Consider the following 16,436-nt stretch of genomic DNA (forward strand, 5'->3'; position numbering starts at 1 on the left):
GGGCGCTGCCGCCCTGCGCCGCCAGGGGCCGCCCGCGCCGCCGCCGCCATGTGACGGGAAGCAGCTGGACGCCGCATCCCCGCGCCCGCTCCCGCTCCCGGCCCGGGCGGGCGGCCATGGGGAGCGGCGCCGGGCCCGGCCCCAGCCCGCGGCCGCCGCCCCGCTGAGCCCATCGCGCCCGCCATGGAGGCGGCTCCCGCAGGCCCCGGGGCGCCGGCGGCAGAAGGTGAGTGCGGGCGGGCGGCGGGGAGGCCCGTGCCGGGCGGGGGGGTGTGGGCTGCCGCCCCTTTGACCCCGTGTCTTTCTCCTCCTGCTCCGGCCGGGAAGACTCGCAGGACCTGGCCGACGCCGCCTGGGCCCCGGGAGCCTCCAAGCTGCCGCTGGGTAAGTGGGGGCCGCCCGCCCGGTCCGGGGCAGCGCCGGGGGGGGGGCAGGTCTGGGTCCCCGCCGCCCCCCGGGGCACAGCGCCCGGCCTTGGGCCGGCCGTGCCGCAGGCGCCGACGTCCAACACTTCGCTGACCCGGCGCTCGGCGCAGCTGGAGACCGGGCCCGGGGCCGTGGATGGTCCTGCTGGGCATCAGGCCGTGGCGGAGAACACGGTGGTGCAAACTGGGCACCCACCTGACGTTCAGCGGTTCGCTGACCCGGCGCTGGGCGCAGCTGGGGCTGTAAGTGGTTCTGCTTGGACGCGCCCTGAGCCGTCGGGCTGTGATGGAGAAACCAGGACCCAACCAACGTTCGGTTCGCTGACCAAGCGCCGGGCACGGCTGGGGCCGTAAACGGTTCTGCTGGACGTGCCGTGAGCTATCGGGCCGTGGAGGAGAAGCCCGGTGCAAACCATGCGTTGTGGCAGTCGCGCCTGCAGCAGTCGGCTCCCGAGCAGACCTGCCCGAGCCACGTCGGCCATAGGGAGCCGGACCTCTGCTGGCGACGGCGGGCAGCCCTGGGCGGTCACGGAAAGAGGCGCGAGGCTAGCAAAGCCCAGAGGAAACCGTTCCACGTGGGAGCGGGAGGTTTCAGAGCAGATGAATTTCCTAGTGTAGGTCGCTCTCTGGAGACCCCTTCATTCATTGTGCTGATGTGGGGAAGTCTCGGGGGTGGCTGTTGCTGGGGCAGCAGAGGGGTGGAGGAGGAAAGGGAATAGATAATCTTTATGCTTGGAAATAGCCAGCCCTGCTTTACATCATGGTGTGTTAGAAGAGGTACATTTTGCTTCCCTCCAGAAGGGAAGATACAACTTTACGTAGATAAATATCAGATACTGGTTTTAAAAACATGCAGCGAGTATTAAAGACCCAGTGCGCTCCTGCTACTAAGCTGTGACCAGGCAGCGTGTTTATTTATATCCATTTATTTTTTCTTGCTAAATGCCCAACCTCTCTCCTTGTTGTCATTGTGCTTTAGACTCTACATTTCTGCCTGGTGTGTTTTTAACATTGACTCTTCGAAACAAGATTCCCTGCTGCCTGGCTGTCTTCATCAGTCAGGGTGTTGCGTGTGGAGATGAACAACCTTTCACGGCTCCTTTTCTGGGGTTAGAGGCCTGCGTTGCTGTTTCTGGGTGGACTTTCCTTCCTCATGGGGCTCTGTGTTATGTGCACCCATTGCCTCTCCAGAGGTGACTGCGTTTCAGAGGTGCTATATGTGTGAAGCTTCTCAAATGCTCTGAGATGTATCTATATATGTAGAAGGTATTGTTGTTGACTTCCTGGGAAGTGCTGGATTGAACTAGTTATGTTTTGCATTTCTTTAGGGTGTGGTGGCAGGGCAGCTAAGGTATTTTGCCACGTGGCTTGGCATGAGTTTGCGCCCTGCGTAGGTCACCTTTAGATGACCCGGCTGTAAATAGTTACCTTGTCGTTCAGGCTGGGCAGCTAGAAGCAGCCGGGTGTGATTCTGTAACCACCCTAGCCGGACGGGCCATGTGACTTGGACAGACTCCAACAGATTTCTCTATCAGCTTCCAGCCAAAGTTCTTCAACTGGATGGAAAGGCCCCTGACCCAGGTTCCCAAGAGATGGCCATCTTCCTCAGTTGGGAAAATGGAGGTGTGCTAGTGATTGACTCAAGGTTGTAATGAATATGTGCCAAAAGAAGATTAGAGACTCAGTCTCCTGCTTGAAGATGCCTGATCTGTGTGCGGTAGCATTAGACTGGGGTTGAATGTTCTTGGCGAATTCCTTCTTCTACCTCTGAATGTGAGAGAGCTGGGGACAGGGAAGAGTTTAAATGTCTTAAACTGAAAGTGGAGGTATTGGGGACTAGTGTTAACAGGTCTGAAACCCCACCTATTCTGTATCTCACCAGACTAGATGGGTGGTTAGAAAGCTCTGCGGGTCACAGCATCTCAGGGCCATACAGAGAGAGAGGACTGTGATTGTCCCATCCAGGAACCTCATTGCTCCCGTGTTCCTGGGCACTGAAGTGCACACCCAATGCCTCTTTCATCATCCAGCCGCTACTGCATAAGGAGCTCAGCTGAGACCCAATGAAGGATTCTTTTCTTCCCCTTTGCTTTGTTGCCCACCTGGGAATTCATCACAGGGAACAAGTGCTGCTCAGGAGGACTGAAGAGGACTCCCTTCACAACCTGTTGGCTTTTCATTCTGAAATCAACAATCCAGGATTCCCTTCGCAGCTCCTGCTGGCTGCAAAGAAGCCAACAAGATCATAGTTCCTCATAGGTTGTTTTTTTTTAATTCTTTATGAGTCAGCTACCAAACCGTGTGTGGTGTGCACCAAACCACATGCTGATAGTGCTGTGGTTGAATGTACTAGCTTAGTTTCTCAAGAGCTGAGTTCAAATGCTTGGTTGGGTTACAAGTGAGCGTGAACTCAGTGGCTATGTCACTGCAGTATTGGAGGCTTCCTTCCTCTTGGGTTTGATGCCATTTAATTAACAGAGTTGGCAGCATTCTGCTTGGAGGAAGTGGCCTACTGATAACGCTCCTGCTTCAGCATTTTAATCACCTGGGCAAAGGTTGGCACATGAAAAAGCCTGCGTTGCGGTTATGGGCTGTGTAGTTATTGCTGTGGAGTCTCAGTGTAGTTACCGCAGCAAATGGACTGTTCTGTGCCTTATCCCTTAAAAGGTGCTTGTCTGTTTTACAAACCCATGGCCTTGTTTGGCTCTGGGCCTGGGCATGGAGCCGCGCATGTTGGGGCGTAAATCGGAGCAAGACTCATTCTGCTACATCTCAGACTTGTGGATCCTAAGAGCTCTTTGCTGGAGCCACTGCCCCTGCCTGGCTGTAAGCAGTACTGTTGGCCTTGTTCATTGGCACTGAGTGTGCAGGTGCACTGCAGGGGGAATCTGTTTCTTAAAAGTAGTAATGTGGCAGGTTTAATCAGACATAACGTGACCTCTGCAGCTAGATTGGCTCCCAAAATCCTGCTCCCTTTGGAGACATTGCTGTCATATAAGTTGCACAGAAGTAAGCTGCCCTGTATGAAGGAGAAGCTCTTCTGTATATAGTGAAGACTGCAAATGGGCTGAGACAGGGACAGGTGTCCAGTCTGCAAGTGTTGGCTTTGAAGCTGAAAGAGACCTCCACATGGAAGTTCACTGGGCTGGTTCTGTCCAAGTACTGTGCACGCTCAGTGCAGAGCTAAAAATGTCTGAAAACAAGGGTCCATGGGGCTTCAGGATGAGCCTCAAGACATTTGCAATTCCAGCTTCTGACTAGGCCAGCTGTGACAATCAGATATGTGGTGTTTAACAACTGAAGCAGCAGCAAAACTTGTGAGCATGTTCCAGTTCTAGTGGCCTGACCTCCAGGTCCCAGCATTGTAGTTCCTCTGCAGTCCTGTGTTAGAGCAGATGCTAGCAGACAACTGGGCCATTCAGCATTTAACCAGTTATCTGGCACCTATGCAGAGTTTTCCTTGGAGCTCCCAGGGCTTTGGGGTAAATGCTGGTATCCCTGCTGTACAGGTGAGGAAATTGGAGCACACAGAGCCAGAGCAACTTGCTGGGGATGGGAGTCCCAGTAGGGCTGGGCCTGGAACTCGGGTCTCCTGACTGCTTGACTCTCTCAGATCATTATGACATCTTCAGTTGATGCTTCACGTCTTCACTGGGCAGCTTCCAATCCTGAATTCAGTTAGAGCAGGAGTTGGCCCAGGAGAATTCAGGCAAGACGTGTAGGGGAAGTTTGAGGAGAGGGCAGAACTGGGGAGTTCTTGCTTCCCCCCCCACCCCACTAGACTACCTTGCCATTTAAAGGGCCTCACATCAAGGCTGGCTCATCTCTATGGGTGTCTGGTGCTGGGTGGCTCTGATGTATTTGCACGCTCTGGGAATAACCCTGTTGTCTTGTTCCTCAGAAGAGCCAGTCCTGCTAGCAGAGCTGAAGCCTGGGCGACCCCAGCAGTATGACTGGAAGTCAAGCTGTGAGACATGGAGTGTTGCCTTTTCCCCTGATGGTGCCTGGTTCGCCTGGTCTCAGGGCCACTGCATCGTCAAGCTGATCCCATGGCCTCTGGAGGAAGCTGAGCTGTAAGTATCCAGTGACAACTCGGAGATGGAGTGCAGTATCTCTTGCTGGACCCCCAACATTAATTATCCTAGCTGGTTGTCCCTTCTTTTGTGTACATATGTCCCTCTAACCCAGTGCCCCCCAGCACTCAGGACATGGCTTGCAGCGAGGGACCTGAGGGTCAGTCTGATCTTCCATATCTCCTGTGACAAGAGTCCTCCCTACTGTGAATGGGGTGGGGTTGTCAGTCTCTGTTCTCCCATGTCCTTCTGGAAACCAGCCTTCTAGAGAGTTGGTATGATGGGCTTCAGGGATGGCTCTACTGAGCTGTATCCTGGAGGTCTGTGAAAGCTTCCTGCTCTGCAGCCTCCCTGGAAGAACTCCTGGAACAGCCGATAGTCCTTCGGTGCCTGGTTGTGGTTCACTGTTGTGTGCCTGGAAGGTTTCCTCTGGTGCGAGACAAGGGCAAACCCCTTTGGTGCAATCATTGCCTGTGCCAGGAGTTTGCACCTAAGTTTGGCCAGCTGAGATCTCTGGAGCCAGGCCCCCACCCTATGTTGGGCTCTTGTTCCATGAAGTGCAGTGGGCAGCACAGGTTCTGGTCCTTGCAGCCTATGAACAGATTGATGATTTCCCTCTGGCAGTGGCTGCAGAACGATTGAGCGTAAGAGCTGTAGCACCAAAGCTGACACACGAGGCCGAGGTGGTGCCAAGGAGAAAACACTGGAATGTGGTCAGATCGTTTGGGGTTTGTCCTTCAGCACCAGGGAGCAAGATGGCTTGCAGGCTCCCAGCCCCTCCTGCCTGATCCTTGCTACAGGTCTCAATGATGGGCAGATCAAAGTCTGGGAGGTACAAACAGGTAAGCAGATGGAGGAGGTGGTGGGGGGAAGCTCAACCTGGCAAAGGATTCTTCCAGCTGCTGCTGAGGTGCAGTCTCCTCGAGGGAGTTCCTCTCTGCCCTCCTCGCTTTTAGGGAATGTTGAGCTCCTGAGCTTGTTCCAAGTAGTCTCTTAATCAGACTATTGTACTGCAGTCTCCTCCTTGTTAGAGCCAGCGAGCTCAGCGTCCCATGTCTGTAGTGCTTCTCAGCAGCTTGGTAGCTGCTCCTCACACCCTCCCAGCCTCTGCTTGCATAAGGGAAACTAGAAGGAGGTGGGTCACCCAACCTGCTTTCTCCTTGTTGTCTCTGGGGGTTTCCCCCTCTCCAGATGGGCAGGAGGTGGCCAGAACTGCAGCTCTGTGCCAGCAGCAACAGCCTCATTTATGTGAAGCAAGCTGGGTGGTTGCTTAATTTTTCACCAGAATATACCAGACCATGAATATTGTGTGACCCAGGCTTTTTGCTTGCCAGCCTGCTTTCTGGGCTTGGCAAAGCAGGGGTGGAACAGGCCGTGTCAATAATCTTCGGGACTGGAAGAACATGCTTGAGCAAAGGGAACTCTGACCCTCTTTGACCACCTGCCCAGGCTGGCATTTTAAGGGTTAATTTGTCTAGTTTGGCAAGGCCCTTGCACAAGGGTGACATGTAAATTTGTGCTGCAGGCTGCATCCCTGTGGGCTATAGGGAGAAATGCCTAGAGTGAGATCACACTCAGCTGTGTGCTCCTGTCTGCAGGGCATTTGCTTTTCAATCTCTCTGGGCACCAAGACGTGGTGAGAGACTTGAGCTTTACTCCCAATGGAAACCTGATCCTGGTCTCTGCATCCCGGGACAAGACCCTCCGTGTCTGGGACCTGAGCAGAGATGGTATGAGTGAGTTAATGACTCCCCCACAATGGGGAGTAGATGACTGCTCTGACTCTCCTGGGTCAGTGAGCATGTTGGTGCTACAGTGTTGCAGTTATTTGGATGGGGATTTGGCTCTCCCCCTGGGATATTGGGACCCTAAGTACTTGGACCCTAAGCCAGTGGAGACCCAGAGGAGGTGAGAAGAGTAGGCACTGGGAGTCATGACAGCAGGTGGTAACACGCAGCAGAGGGGACCTCTTGGTTACAAACCCCAGTGTGGAGGGCAGCCACCCAGCAGATACTTGCTGGACACAGAGAATATGCCAGGTGCATTTGAGGGATTTCCCTCAAACATGATCAGATCTGAACTGCCCTGAGGAACCCTCTGCCCTTCCTGGGAAGAGGGTGGGAAGGCCAACTGGAAAGAGGATAAATGCAAGTACACCCGAGACTTCCCAAATGCCCTGGCTCTGGTCTGTGCCCACCTCTCATGACTCACATGTTTGCTGTCCCCAGGTAAGCAGGTCCAGGTGCTGTCTGGCCACATGCAATGGGTGTACTGCTGCTCCATCTCCCCTGACTGCAGCATGCTGTGCTCTGCTGCTGGAGAGAAATCGGTGAGTCTGAGGAGGTGGAGTTGTCCTGGGGTCTTGTTTACTCTGTTGGTGGAGGTGTCAGGAGTGAGGGGTTGGGGCCTTACTGATGCAGAAGGACCCAGCATCCCTTCTGCTGTCATTCTGAATGGATATGCCTTATGTTTACTGCTCCCAGTCTTGAGCCATCTGGCACTTATGCCATTCCAGCCCTCTTTCCTTGTCTGTAGGTGTGATTGGTGCTGTTGCACAGATTGGCCAGCAGGGGTCACCGCAATGCAGCTCACACTTGGCCCAATCCTGAGTCCATCCCCTTGGCCTTTCCTAGGTACAACCTCTGCTCTGATCATAGTGTTTAAAATCTAAAGCCTTGCTTGCTTTCGTGTGTCTCAAACTACTGCTGTTTGTTGCTTGGACAGCAAGGGCTGGCGTGAAGAGAAGTGCTGGCAGTGACATCTTGTACTTTTGCTTCTGCATGGAGCCTTGGGCTCTATTACAGTGTTGTCTAGGACACTGCATCTTGGTGATGTAACTCTTTTGCCATAGCCAGCTGGGCTGCTGGAGGCCAACCACTGTCCTGTTAAAAGTGAAGCAGTGTTCAGAGTAGAGCAGGGTTTGGGTATAGAGCCCTCATTTGTTACCGGGGTATCTCACTACCCTTCGGGCTGGATAGAAATGCAGAGGCACTGCTGCTCCTCTTGCACTCAGTTCAGAGTACTGGGTTATGCTGGTACATGCTGTGTCACCTTCTGTGAAAGAGCCTGAGACGTGCAGCAGAGGCTCTGGGCTGCATTTGCCAGCCTCCTGCAGATGGGACAGAGGGTCTCTGCAGAAGGGAGGTCACCAGCTTGGTGTCAGAACACAATGTAGATGGGAGGCAAAGGACAAATGTGGTGAGGGTCTGAAAGGGTGATTTCTGGGGATCTTTGTGTAAGCAGAAGGGACTGGACTCTGACTCAGGAGGCTCCTTCCAGTTTTATCTTTCTCAGGTCCATCTGGAGTTGCCCTTAAATGTGCACCAAGCCCTCTTGCTGGCCAAGGAAAAGGGGTAAATCTGCCCACGCTACCCTCCCTCTAGTGACAAGCCTCTGCAGAGGGGCCTTGTGAAGACTGTTATGCCACCCCACTAGCCCATAGAGCTTAGGACTAGGCCATTCTTACCCCCTGTACATAGTTGCTGTCTAGCCAGGCAGCTGAGTTGTGGTCTTTATGTTGCTGGAAGTCTATTATATTGAGCCCCAAGCTTGTATATTGGGGTGTGGGAGCAGGGCTTGTTCACACTCCATGTCTGTGTGGGACTTCCCAGGGCCAAGCACTTGTATGGACTAAGCATATCACCCTCCACCTCACGTGTGCCCTTTTCACAGGCCCTCCTGTGGAGCATGCGGTCCTACACCCTCATCCGGAAACTGGAAGGGCACCAGAACAGTGTGGTGTCCTGCGACTTCTCGCCAGACTCAGCCCTGCTGGTCACTGCCTCTTATGATGCCTGTGTGATCATGTGGGACCCCTACACAGGGGAGCAGCTAAGGACACTCCGGTGAGGAAGGCCGCATGAGTGGGTCTGGCCATCTTTGAGGCATTTGAGTGACCTGGGGAGGGAGGGTGGGGTGAGCTTTGGTGTGTGAAGCTGGCTAGCCTGGGGGCTGATGCCTGTTGTTGTCTACCTCCCCTTTGCTGTGTGTTACTCTGTGCCCCTCTGCTTTGGGGCAGGCGCTTGGTAAAAGGATATTTGCTTCCTTACACAAGGGGGAGAGTTCACATCCAACTGACATTTGGGTGGGGTTGCTTCTTGTTGCAGCAGGGAAGAGGTCACAACAGCATTTCTGCTGGGTAGGAGGTCACTGGGGCCTTTTGAGCACTGCTTCTCTGCCAGGGCCCAACACACAGTCATTTTTTTCCTTTGATAGGTTTTAAAAGGAGTCTAGGACATGGACCCCTTCTCACAATGGCAGCACATGGCAAAGGGAACTCATGTTCCAGGAAGACACTTGAGAACTGATCCCAAATAACCCTCCAAAGGCTGGAGCTTTCTCCTTCCCTTCTCCACCTGGCTGCGTGTGGCTCTACCCAGAGCTCTGAGTGTTTTGGTATCACAGCCACATCCTTGAAAGATTCAGCCTGCTCTGGGCCTCTGACCAAGTGCTTTTTCTCTCTGACTCCTTAGTCACGGTCCGCTGCACTCGGCATTGGACTATGGTACTGACATCCATGCCAGCTCCCTGAGGTCTGTGTGCTTCTCTCCTGAAGGCTTGTACCTGGCAACAGTGGCAGATGACAGGTGAGAGGCTCTGGGGGGCAGTGGCTTAGGGGATGCTACAGGGTGTCACCACCTCTTGTCCTAGACATTATCACAGCAGGTAAGATGCTTGGAGTGCTCCTGGGCCTCTGCTGTCCAGCAGGGACACAAGCCTTCTGGAATTGGATGCCTCTTTAGAGCACCATGCAGGGCAAGTTGACTGCCTCTGTTTTGCTGTATCTTCTTCACTCTGATGCCACAGCTGGTGGGGCAGCATCCCAGAGATTTAATCCTTGCCCATCTTGGGCAGCTTTATGGATCTTGATTGGTGCATGAGTTGTACCTTTGCTCCCACATGGGGCCTTGGGCTCTATTACGATGTTGTCTGGGACACTGCAGCTTGGTGATGTTACTCTTTTGCCATCACTAAGTCAGCTGCTGGAGGCCTGCCACTGTCCTGTTAAAGGTGAAACAGTTCTCAGAGTAGGGCAGAGTTGGGTATTGAGTCCTCATTTGTTAGTGGGGTGTCCCACTACCTTTTGGGTTGGATAAAAATGCAGGTAGCAGGAGAAGGTGTAAGAAATACTACTGTCACCTTCCCAAGACCAGCAACTGGGTGGGCCATGTACCAAGAAACACCAGTAACTAGGAGCCTCCTGATACAAACCAAGCCATGGTGCCATGAGCAGCCTGAGAGGATGTGTGAAGAAGCCAAGGGAAGAAATCCTTGCAGATGTGTTGAGCCTGTTGACTTCTGTGGTACAGGAACGGGCCCTGCTGTTTCTCCACTGTCACTTGTAGCAGTGCATTGGAAAGGTACATGCCCCAGTTCCACACCCCTTGGGGTTCTGCCAGGCCTAGGAAACTTCCACACAACCACTTCCCTTTTGCTAAATCAGGCTGGTATAGGTGGAGGGCACTGGTCTTTTCATCCCAGCTGGGGCTGATGTCCCTCAGGAATTTTTTTCCTAGAAGCAGGTTTAGGTGAATGGAAATTTCCAAAAGTGGAAATTTTTTCTTCCATCTACCCGGATTGTCTTGCTGGGTCAGACTTGTATCGTTTTACAGAATTCAGACTGACACCTGATTTCTCAGGAAAGTTTCTGGTGCCTGGAAATGTCCATTTCTTCTTTTCCATGGCACTCAGTCCTCCTACCTGAGCTGCCCATGATTACACGTGTAAAGACACTGCTTCCACCTATGCCTCACTCATATCTTCTGGCCTGCAGTGCAGGCCTCTCAGTGGCCAATAAACCTTTCCTTGGCAAATTTTAAAGAAAGGCAGGACGTGATTTTTCAAAAAAGGCCAGTGGTTTTGGGGCACCTGAGGCACCCTCCAGGGAGGGCTGATTTTCACAGTACTGAGCAGCTACCACCTAGAAATCAGGTCTCTTGGAGGTGTCTCAAGCTGGGTCCTCCAAATTATTAGTCACACTTAAAACTACAGGCTCTAGGTTTCCACACTGAAGCATTTAAACAAACCCACAAGTCTCAACGTGCCTGGACAGGCTTCCCAGGGGTCTGATCAATGCAGCTCTGATGTAATCAACACACAGCTCGTTGATTATTACCTGGTACAAGCACCAAGAACCCAAACACCAGGTGTGATATCGGGGGGGAAATGGGCCAGGAGCAAATCACAAGCTAAAGCTCCAGGGGTCTGTGTTAATCTGCTGTGATACTCAGCTGTCACCATCTCTCAGCCTGAGTTTATCCCCACCTCTAAAATAGCCATAACGGCTACCTTGCAGAGTGTTGAGGCTTTAGCAACATAATTGGGTGGAATCCATGGATGGAACTTGCTCTAGAAATGTGCGTGGTCGTGGTATTTTAATCTGTCCAGATGAGCATTTATTTCAGCTGCTGGAATTGCCTTGCAAGGTGCAAGTTTGTGAACACAAAGGCTGTCATTGCATCTTGTCTTTTACTCTAGACTCCTGAGGATCTGGGCATTGGAACTAAGAACTCCAGTTGCATTTGCACCTATGACCAACGGCTTATGTTGTGTGTACTTTCCACACGGTGGTTTTATCGCCACAGGGTGCGTATGTTGTGTGCTGGCTGGTGGATGGGCATTTTGGGATGAGGGAGGTAGCACTATATGATTCATTCTTGACCCAAACAGTACACCAAGCTGCAGTGCTGTGGCTGTTTCAGATGTGGGCAGTAAGTGCTCAGAGAGCTGTGTTCAGGCATTGGGTTTTAATTCCTCCCAAATTCCCACTATCCAAGCTTTGATGGATCCTTGTCTCATACTCTGGCCCCTGCCAGCGATGACTATCTTCTCTGTCCCTGAAGTCTAATGGTTCACCAGCCAGAACCAGCCTTTACTCATGTTAGGGTTTGAGACTGCAGTGACTTCAAAATGTAAATGAAACAGCGGTGTAAGTTTCTAAATTGGATCTTAAGCTATGGGCTCCTCTTGAGTGCAGTTCCACTTGCAAGTGGGGACCTCAGGAGGGACTATAGGAAAGCCATCCCTAGTGCTGTTGTGCCCTAATAAATAGGGTGGGCAGAGCCCTCCCAAGGCATGGAAATGTGAAGGCTATGTCAAATCCAGGATTGGTGGATGGTGATGATCTGTGGTGTCCTCTATCAGTTTTCCCTTTCCTGAACTGCAGGAGTGGGGTCCATACATGCATACTGATTGTCTTTTCAGGTGCAAGGAGCTAAACTGTTCTTGGTGTCTCATTGCAGGACCAGAGATGGCCATGTCCAGTTCTGGACTGCACCCAGGGTCCTCTCATCCCTGAAGCACTTGTGCCGTAAAGCTCTCCGCACCTTCCTAACTACTTACCAGGTCTTAGCGCTACCCATTCCCAAGAAAATGAAAGAGTTCCTCACGTATAGGACTTTCTAAACCCTGCACAGGGACCAAAAAGACAGGAAGCTAGCTGGCTTCCTTCCTCACATCCATGCCAGGCCTTGGAATGGAGGATCTACCAGAGTCATGAAGACCCACTGGGACTTGCAAGTGTTGAGGCAAGAAGGATTTTTGTTCCCAAGTCCAGGGCTGAACATGTAGGCTATCCGAGTAACAGAACCCAGCACGAACACAAGCACTGGGCTGGGATTGCTGGATCTGCCTGACACTCAGCACAGACAGGTCCTTCCCCACGACATCTGTGTTTCCATTCACTAGGTACTGTCTTGGAAGACTCTGTAGTGAATGCTGGGGAGGAGGGAGATTTGTGGAGTCTTTGTCACTAGTGGAAATGCAAATTCAAACCCCCACTTTCCCAAATGAGAACTTTTGCATCCTAGACTGGTACTAAACACAGCAGTGACTTGTATTCATCTTTTTTTTTCCCCTTGGCCTGGTTCGTAGCTGGATGAACCCAAACAACTCTTTGCATGGAAGAGGGCCGACTTAAATAAAATTGTTGAGTCCCCCACTTCTCACTTCTTTGTGTTTAAGGGGAAAAGATGCTTTTCCTAGTTTTGTTTTGGGGGTGATAATAGTAACCTGGTACTTTAGGGTCTTTTGGGGTGTGGGACTAGTCTTAAAACAGTGAGGGTAAACTATCATCTTCACACCAGTTGGAAATAGCATGTACTTGAGTGAGGCAGATGCACACAACACTTGGCTCTTGTATGTTCTAAAGCAGAGATTTCTCCTCTGCCTGTGATGAAGAGAATCAGGCCAGGACTTCCCACATTTCCCTACTCATGACCCCACTTCTAATTGTGAACCCCCTGTTCTGCAGGTGTATTTCTGCCAGGCTTGAGACACCAGTTGGGGCTGTAATCCCTCAGATGAGAGGCTGTTTTAGGCTTCCCGGCCAGGGGTGGATTATTCCTTGCTTTTCCCAAGTCAAATCCTGGTCTCTTCTGGATGCGACTTCATCTTTGCACAGCTTTTTTTTCTTTATTTCTGTCCTCATATCTTCACCTCTCATCTATACAGTAAAGCATGGTTAGTTTGTACAAGAACTTGTGAACTGTGCAAATGAGTTGGTTGAGGGATAATACAAAAAATGAGGATAACCAGACATTAGTTCCCTTAGGCTGACAGTCACAGTGGCTGAGTTGCCAATGTAATATACCAACGAATATTCTGTGCTGCTTTTTGTAAGAATGATGAATTCTTGGCACTAAGGCCATGGCTCACACTTAGCTGCGAAAAGGCAGACAGAGGATTAACTTTTCATGCAGATTTACAAGGCCCTACTGTCCTGTATGCTCTTTAGTCACTTTCTCTCAGCCAAGGTATGGCTTTCTGGAGTGGCAAGCTTCAGCTTTCCAGCCAGAGATGAAGGCACTTCTTGTGTGCTTCATGCACAACTTTGAAAGGAAGCTGAAATACTTGTCCTTGTTTTATTAGATGTCCCTAGTTCACGGCTGGAGTAGCAGCACATGTTCCTGGAAGTGTCTTATTCCCTTTTCTTTAATACATACCTCCCCATGCATTTTTGCCATGCAACTAGAAAGGTCCTAAACTACTTCAGTGCATGTGGCAGGGATTGACAGGAGGGGAAAGAATAATTTCTTCCTTGAAACTATAGGGCAGGATGCTTTTCTCCTCAGAAAAACTGTTACCCATAAATTGAATGTAGACAGATACTGGAAGCTTTCATGTGAGATTAGGTTTGGGGGGGGGGGGGGGGGGTTGAACACCTGGGAATATTGATGAACACAAGTGAAATGGTCCTACTCCATGATGGGTCAGTAGCAAAACAGTGAAGTCATCTTTGAAGGGCCCATCTAGCTCAGGCTTTTGCTAGCCTCCTGGCTAAGGAGATGAGCAGAGGCTGAAGGCAGCTCTGCTATGGAGAATAACTTGAGACTGGCAGTAAAAGATAAAGGAGCCTTTTCTGTAATGCTGGGAGAGAAGGGATGCTTTTTTCTTGTCCCATAGCACTTAAAGTATGTTTTGGCTAGAAAGAGGAGTCCCCTGGCAGAAAGGGGTGGGAAATCCAGCCATTTATGTCACTGCCATTCTTTTCTTCCCCAGCCCTACCTCATGGTACCATTGCTGTCCCTTCTTAGCTCAGCAGCACAAATGACACTGAAGCATCTGCCTCATGAGCCAGCAGCAGCTCAGAATGCAAAAGAAAGGTCTTGCCACTCCCAGCACTTCCCTCTCCTATATCCTCTGCACTGTATGTAGAGCTTGGGGGGCTCTAAGACCACCCCTCTCCCCCAGTCCAGAGCCCTGGGGAGGGGAGAACTAGTTTCACTCTTACATGAAGGTTCTCTGCACTGTTCTCCCACCACATATACAAAAAGCAGCAGTGGCTCTCCATAACTGCAAGGAGACAAAACAAACTTTGACCAGAAGTGACAGCTACTGGATGCTGTTCCTCCTAGGCTGCAATGAAAAACCTGACTCAGTTAAGGACAAGGAAGCCCACAGCACAAAGCAACACCAGTTGGCAGAATGTAGGCTGTATTCTACACTGGCAATAGTACTCCAGCCTTGTTTGAGGGTCCTTCCAAGGCCAGGTAAGGCTTTATGTGAAATTTAAGTAATAGAGAATGTTGCTCTAAGTCTCATACATGCCCTGAGCACACCAGGATGCTGCTATCTTCCTACTTCTGCACTTGCCTGCACCTGTATTTCCCACAGACTAATTGGTCCAAAGGAGTGTGATTCTATAGATGTCAGTGCAGTTACATGCATATGTCAATGGTGAATTTAGGCCAAACCTATGAGCTCTGTAATGCAGGAAGCTATGTGCTTTTATGGCTTACGGGGAGGGGGGGAAATAAGATCCCAACCTTTGATTTGGAGGTGTCTATTTTCTGCTGAACCTTATACACAAACACTGAGGTAAGAAACAGAGTGTCCATTATTTTGCACTTCAGCTGTAGGAATTTTCCCTTACAGCTTTCAAAGGGGACAATTTCTGCCTTCAGATCCTTGTGCAGAACTCCTGGAGAAGCAGAGAGCAATCGGGCTGCAAGCTTTTGCCAGTAAGCTAAGATTTCCCCTTAATGCAGCTGTTAAAGGACAGATGGAGCTTCTGGACCCTGGTCAGACAATGATAGTGCTTCACTCCTTCACAAGAGGGTAGGTATAAAATTGCCCTTGCAATACAATAGGCCAGTGGATCTAAGCCTCTGCCACAATCAGGTCTCTGGTGACCTGAAAAGCAGCAATAAGGGAGCTAAGCTGAATCTTCTCACTTGTGCCAGCAGCCAGCCTGTACCTAAACAAAGAAAGAACAAATGTGAACACTACATTCAGCTCAGACTGCTCCTCCACCCCACCTGAGCTGCCGCTACGGAAAGTTCTGCCTGTATAACCTAGCCTAGGTTTCTTGCATAACAGCCACCTCCAGTATCCACTGACAATACTGGGAACTCTCTTGTGATTGTGTTGCAAAGTGGTTGATGAGGAAAAATGGATGTTTAACATTAACAGTAAATTTCCCACAAAGGAGGGGAGTAGGGAGCACAAGGTATTCAGATGAGAGAAGACAAACACAGTGATCAGCACAACTAGATACTCACTCAATGTCTGCCATTTTGATCAGCAGCTGGGTTCGGACTGAGGCTGGGAAGTCAACTAGAGAGAGATGAAGACACCTTGAGTAAGTGTGACACAAGTAACAAGACTTAAGTCCTTTATGTTTCAGATTACTCTGTCCAAACCTATGGAGGGAGGAGGAATTATATACTTGCTTAAAATAGGGAGAAATTGAGACCATAACCAAATATTTCTTTGAAGTCCTCTTCTAGTCTTTGCTGTATGGAGATAAAAGCAGCATAGTAGGTCTCCCTCCCCCCAACATGTTCTAACGGCATGCCTCCCAACCAAGATTATGCCCCATGAAGTGACAGAGGGTGAGAACATTAGACACAGCTAAATAACTGGTGAAAACTTAAACTTGGTGATAAGTTTCTGTGGAGACAGGAGTGTGTAAAAGCCCCTGGTGCTTGTCTATAAAACAGAGCTGCCAAGCCTCTCTGAGTCGGAGACCCTGGCCAGAGTTCAGAACAACACCAACACAGAAAATAGACACCTCCAAATCAAAGAAGGTTGGGATCTTAACACTTGACATTCAGCACAGAGTGTGGTGGTCCATGTCTGTGCATCACATAGCACATCAAGGCTTCCTGGCCCAGAAGTGGGGATGCTAGGAAGGCTAGCAGTGCAAGGGAGGGCTACTATTTTAACTGTAAACTCTGTGTGCCCTTGTCAGGCCCTTTCCAGAAATTTCTTGGCAGTCTGACTCACCAGAAGCCTGAGCCAGCCTAAGTCTTGCCACTGACTTCATTGAGTACAGGAGCAAGGCCCAGCTCTGTGCAACTTCCTGCAGTATCCCCAGTGCCACTCGGCAGAGGAGCCAACAGACCTGGGAGAGGCCCTATCTAGATGGTAAGGGTATAAGGAGGAGCACCACAGCTCATCTTAGCAGCAGAGAAGACAGACTTGCTCCAGAGGAAGC

At 50.9% G+C, this 16,436-nt stretch overlaps 2 protein-coding genes across 4 annotated transcripts in view; one reads left to right on the top strand and one right to left on the bottom strand.

Moving 5' to 3' along the window:
- Nucleotides 1–91: 91 nt before the first annotated feature.
- The window catches only part of WSB2 (WD repeat and SOCS box containing 2), a 17,817-nt gene continuing 1,472 nt past the window's right edge, over nt 92–16,436 (top strand). The window contains exons 1-10 of one of the 2 annotated variants that reach the window (XM_059713553.1): nt 92–226; nt 328–384; nt 4,327–4,498; nt 5,123–5,340; nt 6,097–6,228; nt 6,727–6,827; nt 8,171–8,343; nt 8,971–9,084; nt 10,976–11,083; nt 11,740–14,487. In XM_059713553.1, the coding sequence (XP_059569536.1) occupies nt 184–226; nt 328–384; nt 4,327–4,498; nt 5,123–5,340; nt 6,097–6,228; nt 6,727–6,827; nt 8,171–8,343; nt 8,971–9,084; nt 10,976–11,083; nt 11,740–11,902 (1,281 nt within the window). In that variant the 5' untranslated portion in view covers nt 92–183 and the 3' untranslated portion in view covers nt 11,903–14,487. Of the gene's footprint in view, nt 227–327; nt 385–4,326; nt 4,499–5,122; nt 5,341–6,096; nt 6,229–6,726; nt 6,828–8,170; nt 8,344–8,970; nt 9,085–10,975; nt 11,084–11,739; nt 14,488–16,436 lie in introns of those variants that run through there. The other variant, XM_059713554.1, reaches the window with a different exon arrangement.
- RFC5 (replication factor C subunit 5) overlaps nt 14,765–16,436 on the bottom strand; it is a 14,294-nt gene continuing 12,622 nt past the window's right edge. For both annotated transcript variants that reach the window (XM_006266409.4, XM_014593634.3), the window contains 2 exons: nt 15,499–15,553; nt 14,765–15,194 (listed from right to left, as the gene is read on the bottom strand). In XM_006266409.4, the coding sequence (XP_006266471.2) occupies nt 15,098–15,194; nt 15,499–15,553 (152 nt within the window). In that variant the 3' untranslated portion in view covers nt 14,765–15,097. The remainder of the gene's footprint in view (nt 15,195–15,498; nt 15,554–16,436) is intronic.

This window comes from Alligator mississippiensis, chromosome 10 (genome assembly GCF_030867095.1).
Source record: "Alligator mississippiensis isolate rAllMis1 chromosome 10, rAllMis1, whole genome shotgun sequence".
NCBI lineage: Eukaryota > Metazoa > Chordata > Crocodylia > Alligatoridae > Alligator > Alligator mississippiensis.